We start from the raw sequence: 22,352 nt of genomic DNA on the forward strand, positions 1-22,352 counted from the left end.
GCAAACAATAATGATTGTCAAAGCAAAGCAAAGCCACAAATGAATGAAGGTTATGCAGAAGGTAAAGGGAAAGGTGTGGTTTTTGCAAACAATAAGAACAATGAATTTAATAAAAATAATTGAAAAAGAAAACACAGGAAAGAGCAGATATTTATCTGTAGAAAAGGAGTGTACGGGTGTCCAAAGAGCTGCTTGAAAATGATAACAAAAAAACAATGTGCAAAAATCCTACTATATATTTTTCGTTGGGAATTTTGTGGACATTTCTTCATGTTGAATTTTTACGCTGGAGCATCGGGTGCGCCGCAGACGTAGGGCTTGAGGGTGCGGGCAGCAGCCGCTGGCAGGGTTTCCCTTACACGAAATGCTGGCCCCTTCTGTTGCTCCTGTTGCAGGAGTCGCTGCTGATGCTGCTGCTGCAGGGAAATGCCCGACACAAGGCGATGCTGATCACTGAAAAACGGATGCTTGAGCGCCTCATCGGCGGAGATGCGCTTCTGTGGATTCACTTCGAGCAGGCGGGACAGCAGATCGTAGGCATGGGCTGGGAAGATGTCCAAACCCTCGTATTTCTCAATCTTGTGGCTGGTGTGGCGGCAGAGGCAGTTGAAGGTCGCCTGCTCGCAGCTCTTGCACGCCTCCACAGTGCCATCGGCCTTGCAATGACGCCGAAGCACGTCCATCGATATGAAGTGATCCGCGAGGCGGAACCTCATGCACAAACGCCGCAGATCCAGGGCGGTCATCTTCTGGGTGAGCAGCACCAAACGGTCCATCATGAAGGCCGTTTTGCGCACCTGAATATCCCCAAAGACGTTGATAATCTCCGAAAGAGCAGCGCAGTCGTTGGGCGCCTTGAAGAACGGATGCATCGAGGACAGGGTCGTCAGCATGATGACACCCGCTGCCCAGATGTCCACGGCGGTGGTCTGTGTGGGGCAACGCAGCAGCACCTCGGGCGGACGATAGCCGGGAGTGCCGGCGCGTGAGGCATGCACCTCCTTCTTGTTGTCATTCGTGGGAGAGACATAGTTGTTGGGATCCGCAGTTGGGTTGACGAAGCGCAGGCGATTGATCAGCCGTTGAGTGTCCGCACGCTGAACGGCCACATCCTTTTTGGACCCGAGGGGAGCCTGAGCCAGAGCCTGAGCCACGCCACCGCCCAAAGCTCGAACGCGCTGCTCTTGCTGGCAGCTGAGATACTCCTGCACCTCGTCCTGGGCACTGTTGCCGTCCTGCAACATCAGATGCCGAGCCGCCTCCATGTCCCGCATCAGAGCCAACGCGGCAGCATTGCTCAGCTCGGACTGCACAATGCTGCCGTCGGGGCCGATCTTCTGGGCCAGTCCAAAGTCGCAGAGCAGGAACTTGCCGGTGCGGCGATTGTAGAGGATATTGCTGGGCTTCACATCCCGATGGATGACGCTGAACTTGTGCACATGCCGCAGGGCAATGAGCAGATTCCGCATGTAATTGCGCACCTCCTGCACCCCCATGGAGCGGTAGATGTCGTGAAACCGATCGTGGCTCATGTAGGGCATCACAAAGGCCACATTGTCGTTGCAGCGCACCACACAATTGATGCCGATGCAGTTGTCCACGCCGCCAATGCGGAACATGCACTCCAACTCACGCAGAATGCGCTCCGGATGATTCGTGGGATTGTGATGCTTGATGGCAAACCGCCGGCGACTCGTCTCGCTGAGGCAACGCTCCCGCTGCAGTGTGCCCAGCAGCACGCTGCTGAAGGTGCCGCTGCCAATGCGGCAGTGCACATCGAAGATTTTGCTTATCTCCGGAATGCTCTCCTGCAGCTCTCGCAGCGCGTCCTCGTTCTTGTCGGTCGATTGCGCCTGTTGCGACTGCAGGGCGGCCAGCTCCTTCAGCGCATTTCTTCTCGCCAGCTTTGACATGTTCTCCGCCACATCGTGTGTCTTGATGGGATTATGCAGAATGAGTTCTTGCCCTGTGGTCGTTGGGTTCTTGGCGCTGTAGTAGCGATTCATCCTGCCCGTATTCGCATCGGGCAGATCATCCGATTCGCCTATGAGTTTGGTCTCCTCCTTGGGACGCACAAATTTCTTTTTTTTCATACACTTTGCACCCGATGTCGTCGTGGCTGTGGAGCTCTTGGTCAATGGATAAGTCCTGCCCGAAGCCATGGCGCCGGCTGGCGGCTCCTTGGTGCTGCTTGGGGTCCACATGGGAAACTGTGATTTTGCTGCCTGCTGCAGCTGTCGCTGCTGCTGCTGCTGTTGCTGTTGGACCTTTCTGTCCATTTGATCAATTAACAATTTGGTAAACATCTGCACTATCCATTTACAAATGTGCTTCCGTTTTTCTTCTTCCGGGGTTCGAACGCTGTGGGGATCCCCAACTCCAATTTGAATATTTCTTTGGGGCTGTTGGTGGAGCCTTGGCCGAACCTCACGCGATGTTCCGCGCTGAAGATACAATAATTTCGTGCGTACTTGGAGTTTTTCGTGTGCTTTAATTTTGTACTACAAAAGTATCAACTTACTAAATAAACAAACTACAAACGGAATTGTTATGACATTGCGAGATTTTGACAGTTAAATGACGCGCTGGAGTTGATGAATGTAGGGTTGCAGTTTTTATGTTATCGAGTGTCATTACAGTCATGAAAAATTATAGCAGGTGCATGGGAAGCTTTAAGGAACCTTTCAAAGAACGATTGTATACCACTAGGAAATTTTTAAAACCTTTTCTAACCTTTACAGAACCAGTGGGAGAGCATCAGCAGAGTTAATATTTGTGGAACGACTTAGTTGAGAAATGAATTGGAATTTGTATTTAAATGTTTACACTTTTATACATGCAAATGTACTTTATCATTAATTAGAAGATTGTTTATTATTGTAGGCTTAACGAACTTTGAACTACCAGTTAAATTATCCCAATATTCCACTCACACTTCGGTTCGCATAAGCATGACAATCCAGTGTTAAAAAATCTCTCAGCTGCTAATCTCTGTTCTCAATATGTTCCGCATTCTCCTTCAAATTCTTGCATTGTTCTTTTCCACTTCGATGTGTCACTTAAGTCAAAGTATCATCCCATTCCGATTGACATATCCAGCAGTTCACCTTTCGAGCATTTGACCATTGCCTGCACCACCCCTAAAATATATTCATAACCTCCCCCTCCTGCCCATTGACTTGCTTACTCACGAGTAGCTCTATTCATATTTCCCCACACCCAGCTACCAATTCCGTCATCTCGTATAGTCCCCGGGAAAACTTGCAGCAGCAGCAGCAGTGGGAAAAAACTGACACCCCGTTCCCGTCCCGTGCCTCCAGCTGGTGTTCCTGCCAGAGTTTGATTGCCTGTACGGTGTCGCCCTCAAGCGGTGACTCCTTCATCCTCTTTTTTTGTTTTTACTTTTTTCATTTTTGTTTCTAACGTTTTTCGCATGCAATTTACCGTTACAGGGCTCGACACTAAAACTGTCCAAGCAGCCAGCGCGCTCGAACTCGCTCGCGCCCCGCCCTGGGGCATGCAAAAAGTCCGTGTCAACATCAGCTGCCTGTCCACTTGTTTTCCACTTGATGCTCGAAGTTTTAGCGCGGCAACAGCTGCCATTGCAGCCATTGTTTGCGGGTGCGGGTGCGGGTGTGCAGCTTCCTCTATATATCCGCCATATCCCCCTGATCCACCCCCTGTCTATGAAGTATCCCGACCATAAAATCTCCCCTATCCATGCCCTCACGCAACTCCTTTTTTTCGCGTCGTTTATTAGTTTTTGCTACTGAAACTAAAGTTTTGTACTGTGCAATGAATACATTACAATATCGTTCTCATAAAAAAACCCTAACAAAAGGTGACCCAGCGGTACACTGAGAGAAATGGACGAGGAAGTTTTAATATTTCGATTTAAGATATCGGAATTTCAATAGTGGGAATTAAAAGAAAAAATAAAAGCTTTCACTTTTTTATATTAATATGAAAATAAATGATTTGAAAATATTTCATAATTAAATATTTCCCATGTGATCTAAAATTAATTAACAAGAATCATTATTAATTAAATTGATAATACTAATACATGATTAATTAATCCATTGAAAATTCAAATTCTCAACAAATGGATTTTATTGAATATTTTTAAGTGTTTTTAGAATTTATTTTTAAAAATTGTCTCAAAATTATTTCCTCTTTTTTTTTTTCCAAATATTTACTTCAATTTTGGTTACGTTTTTCCTTTTATTCTGCCACTTTTCTCTTTGTGTGTTTTTGGGATTATTAAATTTCCATAAATCTATGAGGGCAGGGCGGGGAATGACGCCCACTGCGAATGACCTCTTTAGAAAGCAATTTCATTGTCGAAAATCTAAATGAGAATTGAATGTGTTCGCTCATTATGAAACTCACCAAAGGTTGGGCAAGGAGAAGTAATTGCCAAAACAAAGCAGAAAAGTTGGTAAAGCCGGGGGAATACTACAATTACCCAAGGCCCTGCCTTAACGTTGTTTTCCGATTTGGGTTTTCCTTTCTAAGGGTTGGCGTGGGGGCGCGGGGCACACTCATTCATGGCAGCAGCAGTCAAGTGCAACTGCTGGTCTTTTGCGAACCAAAACTCGACGGCAAAACTATTGTCAATTGCGCCAGAGTTGCCACGGAGTTTGAATTCTTCCTTCACAATGCAGAACAACACTTGAGACTACTTCCGTTTGGGGTGGGGGGAGTGTGAATCCTATCGCCCACAAAACTCCAAGGGCCACAGAACTTCATCATCATCATCATTATTATCATCATCATCGTCGGCGCATCCGAAAACTCCCTTTTGACCGAATTTCCTTGCGGCGCCTTCCACCTTCCGCCATCCGCTAGCCGCCTGCCGACCGTGTGAAGCCGTAAAAGCTGCCAACTTTTCCACCAAAGTCTGTTGGGATTAGCCATTCAAAGCGTCCAGGAGAGTGGGTGTGCCAGCATGGCGAGTGGGTGGGGAGAAAGGTCTTTCCAAACAGGTTAGAAACTAGAAATTAAGCTCGACAAAACGATTTGCTTAGATTGCTTTGCTGCCGTGTACAAATAGGTTTTTTGGCTTGGCATTTTAAGCTGCTGAAGATGGTAGTCTAATGAGGATAGCTGGTAATAGGCGGTCTATGAAGGAAGGTGGAAGGACTTGGATTTTTAGATTGGAAAGAGTAAGATTAGAAGATAGCAGAGAGGGGAATGTATTGTAGCTCTTTTTGCAAGTGGAAAAACAAAAGAAATTAGAGTTTAAATTGCTGGAATTGAAATTCCATTGCTGTTTATAATATTAAAGATTTATATAAATTTTAAGTGTAGTCTTCGAAATTCTGTTTTAAACTATTTTTGCCAGCTTTTAGAAGGCATTGGAGGGGCGTTGAATATCTGAAATATTACAGATATCGTCTCTGATATTCTGTGTCTATATTTTCATGCAAAATCTATCACCTAACATGAAGAATAATCTCCATTTTCTGTTATTTTTCAGGTTTAAGACTCCTTTCCCCACTGCCCAGCTATTTCCATGCAAAAACTTCAGCAACTTCCCGCAGTAAAGGTAAGCTAAAAAGCAACTTTAAATTTTTGTTTTCAATAAAAACCTTAAAGTGCGTCCTTCCCCCTCTTATATTGATGGCCCCTACTCTTGGCTGCTCCCCCTGCCCACCCACCGATAGTCTCTCATATTTCACTCGACTAACTATCCAATTTCAGAGTGGCAGCAATCTAAGCAATTGCCAGGCAACTCCCTACTCCAGAGAGACTATAAAGACTGAGCCGACCGACTCCAGTGGGTTCTCCCTCTGCCATTTCTCCCTACGCCACTGCCACACACCTTTGGCTCCTTTGTCTTTCAGTTTTCGGGGCAAACAATTTCGCTTACCTCACTCGCAACACGTTGCGGCTGACCAGGGGGGCGTGGGTCTTTGCCCCAAGTGGTAATGGAACGGGGGGGTGGAATAGTGGTGCTGGGGTTAGACGATAGTCTTTGCCTCACCCTTGCTGGAATCTTGCAACACCCGTCGCGTTGCTTGTTGATTGTTTTGCCATTTTGCGGTTGCAATTGATGGCGGCGGCACAGGTGGTGGATGGACGGGGCTTCCACAAATGACCGCAGCGCAACAAAAGGAGGCAATGACTGAGGCATGGGTCTGAGGCGGGGTCTGAGGCATGGATGTAGTCTTAAAGCCTACAGAGACCCGTGTCGGTGTACGGAAACATTTTTGGCAGTGGCCGTGGGTGTGTCAGTATCGTAACCCAAAAAGTAAACCCATAGAAAATGGCCAATGGCCAAGGCATTTCTTTGGCTTTCTGGGTACGTGCCAGTCTGTCCATCGTGTCTGACTTTGGGTTTGAGTCTTTCCTGGGCTATCCTCTTTTGTTTGATTCTGTCATTGCTATTGCTTCAGTCTTTTTGAATAACTGCCTAGAGGAGGGTGTTTTCGATTTGAAGATCTGTTTGTGACAGCCAGAAATGGAGAATCTTTGGAAGCGGAGAAGATATAGCAGTAAGTGGAAGTATTAGAGGTGGAATAAGTAACCAACAGTGAAGGAAATTAAAGGGATTTGAGCTGTTTATAAGTGCCATATAATTTAGGAAGAATTAAAACAAAAGTTAGGCTTTCATTTTGGTTAAATTTCGCACTTTAAGATCGTAGTTAGGCATCTAAAATGTATTTAGTGCTTCTCTGAAACTGATTCATTGGAAATCCATGTAGATTGTCATGACAAGTGTTCGTTTTTCATATGAAATATCGCTGGAATTTTGTATTAATTTTTAACTCTAAAGTCTTTGCTTCATTTCTAGACTTTTACCGAAGAAACTTCTTATAACATTTGAAGAATCGTAGAAAGTAGAGGAAATATTTAGTAATAATTAAGAAACATTAAAATTATTGTCTTTATTGTGTGCAGAAATGAAAATTGAAAGACACAATGGTGGAGTTTTCGTTCTATAACTGTGGAGCATTGTAAAATTAATCATTTTCCACGATTTTCTGCACCTTAAATCCATCCGAATGTTCTTAAGTGTTCCACCAAATGTCATAAAAGATGTGCTGCCATATCTTTCCCTTTTCCATCAACTCCTTTCTCTTACTTTTAAGGGTATTACCACTTTCGATCCTCTCTCATATTAGCCCTTTTCTGGCTTGTTGTTTGTTTTGCGGCTCCTGTCGTTGCGTTGCGTTGCCTTTGTCGTTTCCGCTTCCTTTGCTGAGGTAAGCCGAAGTGCAATTTAATTTCCCCGCTGATGATTGATGCTGCCATGTGGCTGTGGAGGCTTCACTCTGCCGTGTGTCCCTGCTGTCCTTCTACGAGGATTATCCGCCACAAATAGCTAACAAATTTTGCGCCTGCCAGCAAGGACAACAGGACAACAGGACAACAGAGACACACAAAAAGCGGGGAGGGGAAAAACACAAAGGAAAAGCAACAGCAGGCAAAGGGAAACTTTTTTATCGTTGTTCAGGTTAACTTTTAAGCAGACCACCACGGACCACCACGGACTACCGCAAGGACTCCAGCAGGATGGCAGGACATTTGCCAGAGATAAACAGATTTATTGTGCTTAAGGACGCACATTAAACGGAGGACACACGAACCAGTGCCAGCGCCAAGTACAAGGACAACGATAAGGAGACAGGATTTGGGGGCTGCCTGTTTATAGATTTTCGGCTGTGTGTCCCCCAATTAGTGCTCAGGAAGGATCAGTGGTAAAGGAGCGACGGAAATTAGGCGACTAAGAGGTAGCCAAAAGCACCAAAGGACAACGCTGCAAGGACTGCACTTGCTCCAAAGTGTCTCTCCTGTATCCTGTCTGCGTCTTCAGGTTGTGACAGTTGGCCGGAGCTAAGCAGGAGCAACCAAAATTAACCACAAATGAAGGCAACCCACGAAACTTTTGCCACTCATCGAAGTGGCTGGCCAGGTCGGGGGCAGGTCGCCACACTGCTGCCACGCTTGGCTGCCCAAGGATTTCAGCGATTCCACCTCGGGGGATACTGCCTGCCGCCGCACCACTACCGCAAATGGCAACCACAAATGAGCTTAGTTGAAGTCGCCATCTACAGCGACTACTGCTGCTTCTCTTGCTGCTGCCGTTTATGCGGTGAGTCCTTGACTTAAGCCTGGCGAATTCCCTTGTTATCTTTGCTGTTTGCCAAATGTTTTGCTATTTATTGAATTAGCGGAATGAACGAGTATTAGAAGTGATTTCAGTTAAGGGATTAACAGGCAGGAGAAGAGGTTAAATATGTCCTGGAACTTGGGCAGCTACATGCCTATCTTCCACTCAAATTCCAGCTACAAATCTCATCTTCAATGCGCCATAAACGCCGTGCCACAAAGTGGAACTTTAACCCGCATCTTTTGCCCTTACACCGCGCCCTGTCTCCCGCTCAAGTTGTGGACCTTAAAGCCACCTTAGCGACCCAACTAATAGCCGCAACGTTGCAGCGTTGGCGACTTTGTCACACTTCAATGCACCAAAAGGGAAAAAGTAAAACCCCAACCCCACCAAGAACAACTATAAGAACAAATAACAGCTGAAAAGTTGTCAAGGAAAAGCCAGGAAAATAGTGTGAGGGGTGCGGGGGAGGGATGACTGCAATTTCCACACCAAATCGAAGTTGTGGCTGTTGCTGTTGGCATTGCTCTTAAGCTTAGTTAAGAAGCACTTTGAAGAGCTTTTTGGCTAAAGCTGCCACAAATGTCCTTGCCACAGGGAGAGTCCTCCTCCCTGCCTTCCGATTGGAAATTGTTGCTCCATTGCGTTTTATTCTCGTTCTGCAAGTTGTACACGGAAATTGCTTATCTATTTGGGATGGTTAGCGTGGCGCAAAAGTTCAAACATCTAATGGCATAATTCCCCAGCATTTCTCTCGCTCGCTATCTCCTTGCTGGCAACCTGATGAACAGTGTCCTGCTCTACAGTTTTTTTTGCTGTCTTTCTGGTCACTCGTGGGCAATAAATTTCCATGAAAATTGCTTTGGTTTCTACTGCTGCATTGGCCTGACAGACAACTCTGTCGTTTGTTGCTACAAAATTCAATGAATATTTTCTTATGCGGAAAGACAACAAAAAAACGAAAAAGAAAATGCATTTTCCCCATGAGATTTAGTTGCTTGGTGACAAGTGAAAGTGTGCGACACTGAGAGAAATAAAAGTTGATAATTTTGAAAACTTTTTAGACAAAGAAAAAAAAAACAAAAAATTATCTGAAAAAATTTTTTTTGTTTTTTTATCTAAAATAATTCCACACTTAAACCCCAATTTCTCGCAGTGCATTTTACACTGAATAAATGTATTTGCCTGCTGCTGCAGTTGCTATAAATTTCCCATACTTGTCAACTGCTTGTCCCAGTGAAAATTCATTCAATTTTCCCCAAACCATCGACAGACTCAGCCACGTTTCGGGCTCTTAAATTCTTAATTGCAGCTGGAGAGCCAAATGGAAAAGAGATTGAAAACGACAGAGGAGAGCAGAAATGTTTACACAAATATCAATAACAATAAATTGTATATTTATTGAGGCTGCAAGGGGGGAGTGTGGAGACCGAAGTGCGGTTGACCGAACCACGAAGAAACAAACAAACACAAAATACAAATTAATATATTTTCCAACGAAAAACAATTTGCCTTTATAGAAAATGTTCAGCAGGCAGAAAGAAGCCCCCGAAGCGCCTTCACAACAATTTGTCTTGCTTAATCTCAGTTCATTAATTTAAAGTGCTACTTTTGCAGTAGCACATCGAGGAACGAAGACCCAGCAGTCCTTTTGGAGTCCTTTTGCCAGCTGGACCTTGGCTTTTGGTCAAAGAATGTTGGCCTCCCCCTCGTCGAAAGATTGTTTCGAGCATCTTTCTGTGGCATTTTGAGGTTTTGTTTTCCAGCCAACAATTTTGTAGTTCCATTTTGCAATCATTGGCAGAAGTCGAACCAAACCGAACCGAACCTTGAGCTTCGGGATTAGGGTCAAATTTTGTTGCTGCTTTTGTGGTTGCTGCTGCTGCTGCTGCCTGTTGTTGTGTCTTTAATAATTCATGAGCTCATTCTTGTGGCTGACCTTCACAATTTTTGGGGTCAATTTAACCAATGCCCCCAGCAGCCACCCACAGCGCCTTAAGGCCATCTGTCAGCCAAATAATCAGTCTGACAGACAGACTGACTGGCAGAGCGGGCAAGGACCCAGCTCTCGCTGGGTGTTGCAGTTGTCAAAGGCTGAGACTGTGATTTAATAACGAGGACAAAGGTCGAAGATTGATTGGAGTTAGGACTAATACCAAAGAGTTTTCTGGGAGAGAATAAACTGGGAAATGTGAAACTTCAATGTGGAATTTGTCGGAGGAAAGATTTTGGAAGAATTTGAGCATTTTTTGGTGAATTTTGAATGTTTGGGGGAGGAAATTCTACATGTTCCTTTCTCGGAAATAATTCGTAAAATAATGCACCGCATAAAGATATTAATCTGATTTTTTTTGAGTTCTTGAAACCAATAATTTGACTTGCTTTTGGGATAAAAAAATATCTAAAAAATGTGCCAATTTCTTGCTCAGTTTCTGCATAAAATAATAAAAATATTAATTTAAAAAAGATAATTATTATTCTTAGTTTCCAATAGCCAAAGGACAATCCGCTTAGTAAATTCTGCCCATAATAATTTTATGATCCGCTTGCCACGTGTTGGAGTAAAAATATTGAATTTAAAAATTGGATTATCAAAAGCAAAAGTCTGCAAATTTGTGCTATTAAATTAAGGCTGTCTGTCGTCTGAAGTTTTTGCACTGCCTCCTCTTTGGGTATCCTTTCGCACTTTGCTCAGCTTTCCAGGCCAGCTTTTGACGTATCTTTCTGTCTCTTCTTTGCTCATCTTTCCAGCTACCTCTCTCTCGCTCTCTCTGTCTGTGTCTGTCTTGGCCATCTCTTAATTTCATCAAATTAAATTGGCTTCCAACGGCTACACCCCAACCATGTCACCCTTCCCACCTTCTAATGGTAAACGTCCTAACACCTGAAGCGCCTCCAGCAAACAATCAACTAAAGCAACATGCACACACACACACACACACGCATGCAGTGGCGCACAGGAAACTCACACAGATACACACACCCCAGACAAACACACAGCTCAGGATGGTGATAGAGAGGGTGGCACAGGGGGGAAGGCAGAACATGCTCGAATGAGTCAAAGTACCAGAGCTGGCAGGACTCCCGTGGCGGCTACTTTGCAGCTGCCAACGCCTTCAACATTTCACGCTGTAAGACACACAACCTGCCCCACACACACACCCACTCTGCTGTGTGGCATCCCGCTCTCTGCGGAGCTGCCATCACCTGCAGACGACCCAGGGAAACACATTTTTTATGCGTCCTATTTGCAGCTTTCATGCTTCGACTGCGTATTCCAGCCGCCGGCATTTCAACAACGTCGCGAATGCAAGTTTTTGCTCTTTCTAGTACGAGGTGCAGGGGCAGGAGATGCAGGGGGAGAAGCGTGTGTAGTGGGAGTCAGGGGTCGCCTGGGTGTGCTCATCGCACGATTTTTTTGTTCTTGTTGTAAAGTAAATAACCAAAAACTGAAGTGCAGGCCGGCCGTTGAAATTTTTATGCACAGCCAAAAATACAGCAAGAGAGAGGAAAGGGAAGGGTAGAACGAAGAACGAGATACACTTAAAGAAATTAAATAAAAATGGGATAGGAAGGGCAGAGAAGTATTGCAAAATTACTCAAAAATTGGCTTGGAAATAGCAGACAAATGGGAGTAAAAGCTGCTTAACTGTTTTGTTGATTTACTTTTAATTTAAGGCAACTATTTCCCTTCCTCTGCCGCCTGCACACACCTTCCCCGCAAAAGTTTACTACCCCTCACCCAAAAAAGGGCAGAGAAAAAGCTGGAAAAAAACGCGTTGCAGTGCGCAAACAAATGCAACTAAACATGAGAGAATAGGTGCGAGTGTGGGTGTGTGTGGGTGGGTGTATTCGTGGGCGTAAAATGCTCATGTATGAGTAGCAGTGTGTTTCCGTGTGTGTCCGTGTGTGTGTGTGTGTGTCTATTTGTAAAGTTTCTTTGCCCAAACGCAAGCATTTGCTGTTTTTACTTCTTTTTGTTTCGCTCTCCCCGTTTTCGCTCACCTTTCTCCCACCTCTTTCTCACTCCTCTTGCTCATTCGCTCCTTTCTCTATTTTTATTTCTTTTGGTTTGGCTCCTAAAACGGCAGCAGGCGCTGTTCTGGAATACTCTTTTCGTCAGAGGGTTGCTTCGTTGGGTTATACAATTGAAGGTGTGGGCAGAAGCTAAATGGGAGCAGTGTGGCAGGCGGAGACTTTGCAGGAAAACTGCTTCCTTATTATGTGAAAGTTAAAAAGTGTGAAGCCAGTGTGAAATAAGCCATAAAAACAGGCAAGGCGAGGGCCTTAAGAAGACAGGAGAAATTCATGGGAATATTTGTGATTAAGAAAATAAATAAATGGATTTAATTATCATCAAAATTATGTTTAGATCAGAGGGAGATTTGCGAGCCATGAAGCACACCTCTAAGAATGTACAAATTCTGAATGAATTTTTAAGAATTTTGTAAGAAATAAAATCACGAATATTGCTCCGTATCGTTTCATATTTGCACATCTATCAATCAATCCTTCAGCTGATTAGGCACCTGCACATAACATTCTTCGACGTCTAAGTCCCCTTGCCAACATCCCAATTACATTCCAAATCAAGCTGATTCCATCTCCAAAACCAATTCTAAACTTGTCTCGCACCAAAGAGTATCCGTGCTGGCAGCCTGGCATTCGCATCGATATTGCTAACGCTTCTCCTACTCTTTTTTATGTCCCTTGCTCTGGCCGTCGCCAACAGTTAAAAAAAAAATGCAAAGCCACGCCCATGCCACAGCATGAGAGAGGTAGAGGCAGCGGCAGCGGCAGTAGCTGCAACAGCAACGGTAGCATAAATTTCCATTACCGTTGACAAATATTTACACATCGACCCCAATTCATATTCCTTTTGATGCTGTTGCTTTTAGTTTTTCGCAGGAAAACCCTCAACCAGCGAGCAGCAGGCAGGGAGTGGGCAAGGGGCGCTGCATAGAGGGAGGCAGGGAGGAGGGATAAGGGCAGGTTGAAATGGATATATAGAGGATACCCTTTATGCACTTTGTTGCTGCTGTGCTGCTGCTGTTGCACAGTTGTAATGCCGCTGGCTATTAAAAGCTGCATTTAGCAGTTGTTTCTGCGTGCATCTCTCTGTATCTGTATCTGTATCTGTATCTCTGTATCTCTGTAACTGCTTGTGGCAGTAACATCCAGTAGGCCTTTGGTTTCAGTTCCCCAAAAACACACACAAAGATTGCTTCCCTCAGCAATCGACTGAGAGCGAGCTAGAGCCGAGTAGAAATCACAGCAAAAATGTTCCAAATCGTCTGTTGCATCATCATGACTCTCATTGGTTTGCCCGTGCTGGTCCGCGCGGAACCATTTAATAAACGTTTGACCATCTATGCGGATCCGGGACGCATGGAGTGCTTCCATCAGCCAGTGGCCGCCACAGAGATCATCAAAATAGACTACCAGGTGATTGCTGGCGGCCATGGGGACCGGGACATCAGCTTCACGCTGATGGATCCCAAGCGCAAGATACTGGCCGCCGATGACAAGAAGGACAAGAGCAACCTGCAGCTGGTGGCCGAGGAGATGGGCATCTACAAGTTGTGCTTCGACAACACCATCAGCACATTCAACCAGAAAATTGTTTCGTTCTCCTTGGAAGTGGCAGCCGCTGACTACGAGGCGCAGGAGGTGCGCGATCTGCGCAAGGAAATGCTCACCGACTATCACTTTGAGTCGATCTTCACCGGTCTCAGCGATTACATCAACAAGGTGCAGGTGAATCTGATGCGCTCTCGACAGACACAGGACTACATAAGGGCACATGAGGCACGCGATCGCAAGCTGGCCGAATCCAACTATGACATGGTCAACAATTGGTCCGGGGTTCAGTTTCTGGCCATGATTTTCGTGGGCATGCTGCAGGTCTTTATGCTGCGCAGCATTTTCAGCACCAATGGAACGCTGCACAAGCTGTGGCAGCGGTTTTAATTGAGAAGTTTTTGATGATTTTGTTTGAGTAAATTAAAGGATTATTGATAATGGAAGTAGCTGTGGGGAAGTGGAAGGAAATTGCAGAGAAAACGCTGCTAGCAGTATATTGTGAAGGCTTTATCTTAAGGCTGATATAATGATGCAGATTCTGGGGAATGGGTACGGACACTGGAGTGCTCTTTTTTGGAAGGTATCTATCTTTTTATTCCTACATCAAATGCTATTTCGATGATGCCTTTCTCCTGAACCATTTCTATTATTTTTGACCCCTCGAACTGCACCTCCAACTACTCTTTCCAGCCTTTTTCTTTATCATTAAATACCCGCACAAGTTATCAATTTCCTGCACTTAATCCTTAGCTAATCGTTGCCGCTTTTATCTGTATTTATCTCCCCGCCCTTAAATATTGCTAAGGATTCATTTCGCTCACTTTTCTTGGAACTAATCTTTGCAGCTTTTAGACTGTTTCCTTAGCTTTGGCCACGCTGATTGTGTGGCTGCTTCTAGCAGCAATTTACACTTCCGTTTCTTCTTCCATTTACCTTTTGGCTCCTTGGCCCTACCTGGTGCCACTGCCACTTCTGTGGCATGCCACGCCCCGCATTGCCGCTGCTGCGTGTGTTGCAGCATTGTTGTCGTAATTAACGACTGCGGCGGTTCCCGGTTCCCATTGTGTTTACCCAGCGCCGTCAGCTCCATCTCCGACGCAGTGTTAATTACTCCCCAGCGTCGCACCCTACCCTGCCCTCTCCCTCTCCCTCTCTGCTGCGCCCCTACATCCTCCTGGGGGGCTTACTGACATAGTGGCTCACTTAGCCTTCGCTTCGAGCTGCGCTTCGGACCTCCGACTCTGACTCTCACTGCGGCACGGACTTTTGGGTGAGGCGCTGCGGCCACCAACATCAGCCGCGTTGACAGGGCTCCCAGGCGCCAGTAAAAGGTGCAAATTAAAGCGCCACCTGTGGCCAGCCAAGTGCTTCAACGTGGCAAAAGTCGCTGTAGTGGCGGATGTGTGTGTGTTCTGCCATAAGTGGAGAAGCCGAGAATACACTTGCACTTGAGCTTTTTCGCCATTTTCGATTTTGATTCAATTTGGCAAAAATTTACAGACTTGAAATACTTTTCATTGTTAAGTTTTCTGAGCTTATCTACAAGAATAAACCTATAAGAATATTGGCAAATAAACTATTTATAAGAGAGATCTTGCTGATTATCTTCCACTTATTCGACGGCTGTGACATAATATATGAAGCAAATATCTTCTAAAGGTCAAAGAAAAACACAAACAAGTTCTCTAATTGTAATGATTTTGTTCCTAATATAGTTACAAAAAATATATTACTGCAATTTTAATCACATTTACAAACAATTTAAGAACTTTTTATTCGTTAAATGAAAAATCCGTTTCACTCCAAGTTGTCCCAAATCTCTGCTAAGCCCCACTGGGAGAGGTACAGACATAGAGATCGACAAATGGTAGTGGTGGGAAAATTACTCGTATTTTATTTATTTTATTATAATTTTATACCAAGAATTTTCTACTTGTTTACTTAACTCTTGAGCAAGATTTTCACTGGTAGCGATCAGAGAGATCTCTCTCCTTTTTCCTAGCAAAAAACGTTCCAAAGTGCAAATACTTTTCTGCATAGAGTATAATAAATAATTCCTTCGTTGGCCTGCAATTATGGCTGACAGACACACCCTGGCAGTGACGTCCCCAGTTCCCTGATCCCCAGCCACACATGGAATTCATCCATGGAATTATACCACACCGAAAAAAGGGAAAGACACACACACACACACACCACGTATCTTTGTATACTTCGTATATTTCTTGGCAATTTAATGCTGCCCGCATTTCAATGGCAGTTTTACGTTACACTTAAGTGGCATTTCAAAGCCAAGCAGGGACATGGGAATGGGATTGGGCTTGGGCTTGGGATTGGGTCTGGGGGTTTTTGCGATCGTTTATCAGTGCCACAGCAGGATATGGTGCAGAGTCCGCTCGGTGTGGCCCATTGGCATTGCTGTTAATTTCATTACACGGACTGCAAATGCTGCACAATCGTTAAAAAGGACATTTAATTGGAGCTTGGGCAAACGATGCAAAAAGGCGTCGGCAAATGGCCGCGTTGGCTGGCCTTTTTAACGATCAAATTATGGCCGCGGCCCGCGGGGCAATATTACACGTACAAGAAAAGGGCTGGGCTCCTCCACGAGAAGAAGTCAGGGACAGAGACTGTAGTTGGAAGCTGGAAGCTGGAAGCTCTTTCGTCAGATGTAATCCGTGGTTGTCCAGCGTCTGCCTGGCGCCAGCTGTCATCAGCCTGAAATCTCCTTCAATGCTTAATGAGGGACATGCGAATGGGAAAAGAAAATAAAGCGAAACTCAAGCACTGACTGAATTGTGTTTAAAGTGTTTTTGCTTTAAGTTTACATTCTGAATATTTGAAGAATTTTGAGTGGCAGGAGCCAAGAGCTTACCCCAAGCATTAGCAGATTAGAGCACAAATATTCGCAAATTGAAAACCTCAACAAACAAAACAAAAGCAAAGGCAAAACAAAAACCAACATAAATATTCCTATCAATATGTTTGCCGGGCGTCAATTGACAAAATATTAATGGAAAAGTCAAACAAATAAAATTCAATATTCCACAGGGAGCTGGAGAAAGAGATAGAGCGAGTTTCCTGCCACTGATAAACCAAAATGCAGCCCTAAACACAGTTGGTTTCGCATGCCACAGGGCTGCACAAAAGGCCACAAAAGGGCTGGTGTTGGGAGGAAATGTGCATTTGAATATAGAATATATTTGGTTTATGCCACACAGCACGAGCTCTGAATAGAGATGATGATGATGACAACAACAGCAATGGCAAGCAGCAACAGCAACGGCAGACGATGGGGCATGCAACGATGTTAGATTAAGTACCTGAGGCGCACTCTCTGTGGCTCGTCCTGTGGCATACAAAAGATGCATAAAACGCAAAGCTTTTCATATGCATTTCCCCCCCCACAGACAGACACACAAAAGCAAAGTAGAAGCACAGGTTGAGAGGTTATTAAAATCGTTTCAATAAATGCTAGTAGCATTTTATTTGCTAATCAAAAGTGTGTCAGTTCCATAAGGAACTCTGCAGGCATCTCTAGAGATTTCAGCAACTCCTTGAAGCAATTTGCCAGCGGCCACAGGGCATGGCATTCCCTCCCGCCAAACAATCACCATTATGATGTGGTCGGCCGCATCAGCGGACTGCATGGCGCCCTCATTAGCGTTTCATGAATATGGCACATGGCACATGTGGCAGCGACTTGGACATCTCACACCTTGCAACATTGTCTTTGTAATGCAATCACTTGGCTGTTGTGTCAAATGTGGCATGTGGAATTGGATTTCGCGTGCAGCTAAGGTCGGACGTAACAATAGAGCCTGATAACGACAGGGAGATTATGCTGGAAGATACGCACAGAGAGTTTAGAGCTGAACACAAGATTTGGCATCCAAGAAACTCAAATCCAGTCCCAAGAAACTCCCAACATATTCGCCACTAAATTATGCTCGTTTCTTATTAATTTTTTTGTAATTCCCTGAGACGCTTGGAGTTCTCCCTGAGTAGCAACTAATTTATGATTCCATTTTATCACAAAAGTTCACGTGTTTTGCCAGAACCTTTCATCTCCGAAAGGTATCACATTAAGAATGCTCGAATAAGGATGAGGGAGTCCCTCTTCATTATGCATGTCAACTGACATATCAAGACATATGCCAGCAGAACCTTAATGCTCACTCGAAGAACACTCACTCCCTGCTCTGCCCTGCCCTGCCCTGCCTCTCCACTGGGTCCTCTATTTACTCGTATTTTCTTTTATTTTAGGGGCGTTTTAATTGCAAACTGGCACACACAATGAACATTTTGGGATCTCCTTGGCTGGCAGCTGGGTTGTGGCCAGCTCCATTTGCTCGTGCCATTAGGGGGCGGCGGTCAAGTGGCTCCTCCCTCCATAATCAAGCGAACAAATTGGGTTACTGCTCAACTGTCTGGTTAATGGCTACAATGACACAATTAATTGCATGTTGTGGAGGCCATTTACAGCACTGGCGAGCGATGCCTCAGTGGGCACTTGCCACTTGCCACTTGCCACTTGCCTGTGCCTTTGCCAGTTGCTTCTTTTGGCCTTCTGGCTGCCTGTCTGCCAACATGAATTAAGTTCTGTGCAAAAATTTAATATGCGGCAAATGCTAAAAATAAATTACTAATTAGCTTTTTTGCTGACCGTTCGTTCAAGGCGACTGCCAGCAAGTGACAGGCACACATTGAGGCAAGTTTACTGGTGTACAGTTTGGCCTTGGAACACACAGTTTGAATGTGTCTTGGGACATTCAATTGGAACTGAATTTAGTAGATTTTATGCCTGAAGATGAGATCTAAGCTTTCCTTTAGCTTTGCTTAAGTTACAACTGCAAAAGGGTCATTTATAGATAAATGATTAATATATTTAATACAGGAAATATTCAAATATCTGCTGCCATGCCTAGAAGTATTTTTTAACATTTTCTCTGCTCATTCTGTAGCACCTTTTTCTTGCTTATTAGCTGGCGCGTGTGTGTCCGCTTAGTTGCTTGATCAAACGCCTGTTTAATCTGTACTTCACACAATGCTTTAAACTACGAAAAGCTTTTGTTTCTCGCTCTCTCATTTTTCTCTGTTTTTCTCTCACTTTTCGCCTTTTCCCTCTTAGCAGAAGTAAACTTTGGACAGCAGCGAGTGGAACTGCTCAAAAACAATGAAACTTTTGCATGGTTTGGCAATTATGTGAGTGGGTCTAACACACACACACACATATACTGACATGTGTGTGTGCCACAAAGAATCCTTTTGGCAAATTAACCCACTTTTGCAGCATTCCCAAAAATATTTTCTTAGCTGCTGCAGTCTACAGTTGTCCAATTTTCACTGCTTGTTTTCCATTTTTCGCTGCTTTGTTTTGCTTTTCCCTTTGGCTTTCCTTATTTTGGCCCGAACTTTCTTACAGGACGCAGTTCCTTCAGCAATTGGCCAAACTTTTGTTTAGTTTTCATTGAGCTGCGAGAGATCTTTCTTGATGGGAAAACTTTACACTTTCACAAGGCTGCAGCTCTGCTCTCAGCCCCTCCCTGTTGCAGGGAAAGTGCCTTTCTATGTTGAATGTTGAGTGAATTTATGTGTGGCATATACAATATTTTGTTGTTGCTTTACGACTCGCCTTGACTGCTCCTCAAGTTGTAATCGCAACAAAAAATATGCAGAGGGGATATGCACGCAAATGCATTTCGGGCCATGAATATGCAACTTGCGTGGGTCACAAAAATTTGCATTTTCCGACCAGACCCAGTGCCAGCCCCTGCCCGAAATGGCTACTAGTCACGTGAGGGGGGGGGGAGTGGGGCGGAGGAAGGAAACCTCAACTGGTGGCTCATTAAAATGCTTTTGACTTTGCCCCAAAGCTAAAGCTAAAGCCAAGCTGCTGCCTTCACAACTTGCCAAACGCATGAAAAGAAAGGCTGTAAAAGTGTATGACGGGATGGGCTAATGCGTTGCACTGTCAAAGCTTGCCACAAATTGCACTTGCCCCTACCTCAGCCCCAACGGGAACTACTCCAAGGAGTAGTGACCAAAGCGACCAGCGAAGCGCACGACTGAGCGCCAACCAAATTACAATGGCCATAAAAATAATGCGTGTTCTGTCGGTGTGTGTGTGCCTTAGCTGTGTGTGTCGTCTGTGCCTTTGTTAACTCTTTTCCATTTAGTGGCTATTAAAAATGGTTGAATGTTGTTGTCAGCCACAGATAATGAGCATGCCAAAAAAAAACTTGACGCGCGGCTAAGTGCAAATTTCTGTTCAAAGTTTTTAACAGAAAGATAAAAGCGGTGAAGGCAAATAAGTGAGAGTCGAAGTGAAAGATGCCCTGGAAAAGCGGAGGTTTCCAAGAAAGATATAGTTCTAGTGGATTGAGCTGGTATTTTGGGTCTTTTATGTATAACTTTTGGTGGGATTATCTGCAGACAGAAGTCGCTTTTTTCTATTCGTTCTTTTATTGAAAGTTTGTGTGCTAGGATTTTTAGTACTGATCGAATTTTAGATGTTCGCATGTCTGGAACTCAAGGAAAGACTTTGTTCAGTTATCAGAATATTTAGATGTAAAAATCTTATAGTTCGAGGTGAATGCATAGTCAGTAGATGCCCGTAAATTCCACGAAAATTACTCAGAAATTGAGCCCCGAATTCCAATCAAACTAAAACCAAGAAGCGTAAGTGCCACAAATTTTAATATTGATTAATTTACCAAAAATACTCCATAATTAATTCATTAAATATTTGGTAACTTGAATCGTTGTGGCACTTGAGTTTCAAATCTACATCAATAGCTCCTTATTCTTAGAGCTCTCCAGGCGCATGGCTTGTATAAAATTGCTATTGATTAGAAAATTCAAGCGCAGTCCATAAATCTCCAGCAGATTGTTGTGTTCGAGACGTGTCTTGTGGCCCTGCAGCAGCGGTTTGCCAGCCACAAAAATGGGCCGTTTGCCCTCGTTGGAGATGAAAAATTCGCCGTTGCTGCGCAGCTTGATGGTGCCCTGTTGGCGTGAGATTTTCGATGCATTGCCCTCCAGCGAGAGATCCACATCCACCGAAGAGTCTTTGCCTTCACGGCCGAATGTGATCTCCTTGTGCTGCATCAAGTAGCGCACCTGTTGGCCGCACAGGCAGGCCATGGTCTCGCTGTCCAGCTCCTGGCTGCCAGCATTCGGGCCCATGGCAGAGTCCACCAGCACGGACAGGCGGGACATTTCGTTCTCCAGCAGTCGAACGGAACGCTTGTTGCGGCGATTTTGCAGCTCCAACTCCTGCTCCAGGGCGTCGTCGAGTGGCTCCTTCAGATCCGCATTGCAAATATCTTCTTCGACGTCTGAGAAGCTGCATGGATTTGAATCGGGTGCATCGAGTGTTATCACCTGATCGGGCAGCAAAAAATACTTCTTCATGAGCAGCCAATTGCGCTCAAGATCCCGAGCGGTGCGCGTGTGCCAAAAGCTGGTCGCATTCTTATCGAGCAGCTGCTGAAACTCCTCCAACGTGGGACTCTCCGTACTCTTGAAGCTAGCCAGCAATGCCTCCTCCTTGCCGCTGAATATTGCCTTCTTGTGCACACTTTCCGCCGCCTCTGGGTGGAGATTCCCTATGCCCATGAGGGCCAAACGGGAGATGGATGGGGCGTACATGAGGGCGCACCAACGAAGCTGCACCTCCTGCAGCGTAAAGTTGCACGAAAACGTTGTGGCACTGTGCACCACATTCAAATCGTTGGTCTGCTGAACACCAATCATCAAAGCCAAGTCGTCAATTGGCTTCCAACATCCTACCGTTGGCGAAAGACCCGTTTTCTTGGGCTTTGGTGGGGCTTCCTGTGGTTCCAGAGGCTCAATTTTGGGCACCAAAAGTGGCTTGGGTAGCGAGCTCTTTGGACGAAATGCTTTGTTTGGCTTGGTGGGACGATCCATGGTCTAGGTTTGATTCGATGAGTCTTTTTTGTGGTAAAACTCAAAGCTTGTGCAGGAAATTCTATGGTCAAAGGTTGGAGTTCTGAAAGAACAATATGAAGGATTTTTACTTACCAGATGATCCGTTGAGTTAGCGACGTCAGGGATCGTTATTTTCTTGTGTTTTGGGTTATTTTTTAACAAGAAAACTATTTTTCTTCTTGGCTGAAACTTGCTTTCTATATTTTAATTTTTTTTGCTAATATTTTCCCTTGTTTTGCTATTTATTTTTGCTGCTGCTGAAGCGCTGACAAACAAACTGTCATTTCGAATCCGACTTGATCAGTGTTGTTAAACTCTTAAAAGTGTAGCAGAAGCTGAAACTGGACTTGTGAGTTCTCCAAGTGTTGGAAAATTGCATAAATATCGCCCATGCACCATCCATTATGCCCTTTATTGCCTTTCTAATGCCTAATGAAACGTGGCATGGCCTCCAAAAAAAGCCTCAAAACTGTGTAAAATACTTTGTCGCCGAGCTATTTAGCGCACATTTAGCAGCCACGCAGGAGCCCACTCCAGGCCACGGGACTCTGCAGCATCCATGGCATGGCAGTCAAAGAACAAGTCGGGGCAAACATGGCGACAAGCCCGAACTAAGGCGCGGACAATAACGACAGCGACAAGGACAAGGAAACAAGGATGCAGATGCAGATGCAGTCGCCCCAGTGACAATAATTTA

At 44.9% G+C, this 22,352-nt stretch overlaps 3 protein-coding genes across 3 annotated transcripts; 1 reads left to right on the forward strand and 2 right to left on the reverse strand.

Annotated features, from left to right (window-relative positions):
* Nucleotides 1-218: 218 nt before the first annotated feature.
* Nucleotides 219-2,569, reverse strand: LOC117582340 (cell division cycle 7-related protein kinase). The gene has a single exon (XM_034269991.1). The coding sequence runs from the start codon at nt 2,304-2,306 to the stop codon at nt 282-284; it is 2,025 nt and encodes a 674-aa protein (XP_034125882.1). The 5' UTR covers nt 2,307-2,569; the 3' UTR covers nt 219-281.
* Nucleotides 2,570-13,337: 10,768 nt separating this feature from the next.
* Nucleotides 13,338-14,145, forward strand: LOC117581918 (transmembrane emp24 domain-containing protein 5). The gene has a single exon (XM_034269388.1). It carries the CDS (start codon nt 13,400-13,402, stop codon nt 14,087-14,089), a length of 690 nt encoding a protein of 229 aa, XP_034125279.1. The 5' UTR covers nt 13,338-13,399; the 3' UTR covers nt 14,090-14,145.
* A 6,314-nt stretch (nt 14,146-20,459) lies between these two features.
* Nucleotides 20,460-21,684, reverse strand: LOC117581963 (microspherule protein 1-like). Its single transcript, XM_034269448.1, has one exon. It carries the CDS (start codon nt 21,632-21,634, stop codon nt 20,489-20,491), a length of 1,146 nt encoding a protein of 381 aa, XP_034125339.1. The 5' UTR covers nt 21,635-21,684; the 3' UTR covers nt 20,460-20,488.
* Nucleotides 21,685-22,352: the final 668 nt, after the last annotated feature.

The sequence above is a fragment of the Drosophila guanche genome, unplaced genomic scaffold (genome assembly GCF_900245975.1).
Source record: "Drosophila guanche unplaced genomic scaffold, DGUA_6, whole genome shotgun sequence".
Classification (NCBI taxonomy): Eukaryota; Metazoa; Arthropoda; class Insecta; order Diptera; family Drosophilidae; genus Drosophila; species Drosophila guanche.

Bases quoted from the DNA above. Each gene is read 5' to 3' on its own strand.
- LOC117582340 (XM_034269991.1), bottom strand. From the start codon at position 2,306: ATGTTTACCAAATTGTTAATTGATCAAATGGACAGAAAGGTCCAACAG.
- LOC117581918 (XM_034269388.1), top strand. From the start codon at position 13,400: ATGTTCCAAATCGTCTGTTGCATCATCATGACTCTCATTGGTTTGCCC.
- LOC117581963 (XM_034269448.1), bottom strand. From the start codon at position 21,634: ATGGATCGTCCCACCAAGCCAAACAAAGCATTTCGTCCAAAGAGCTCG.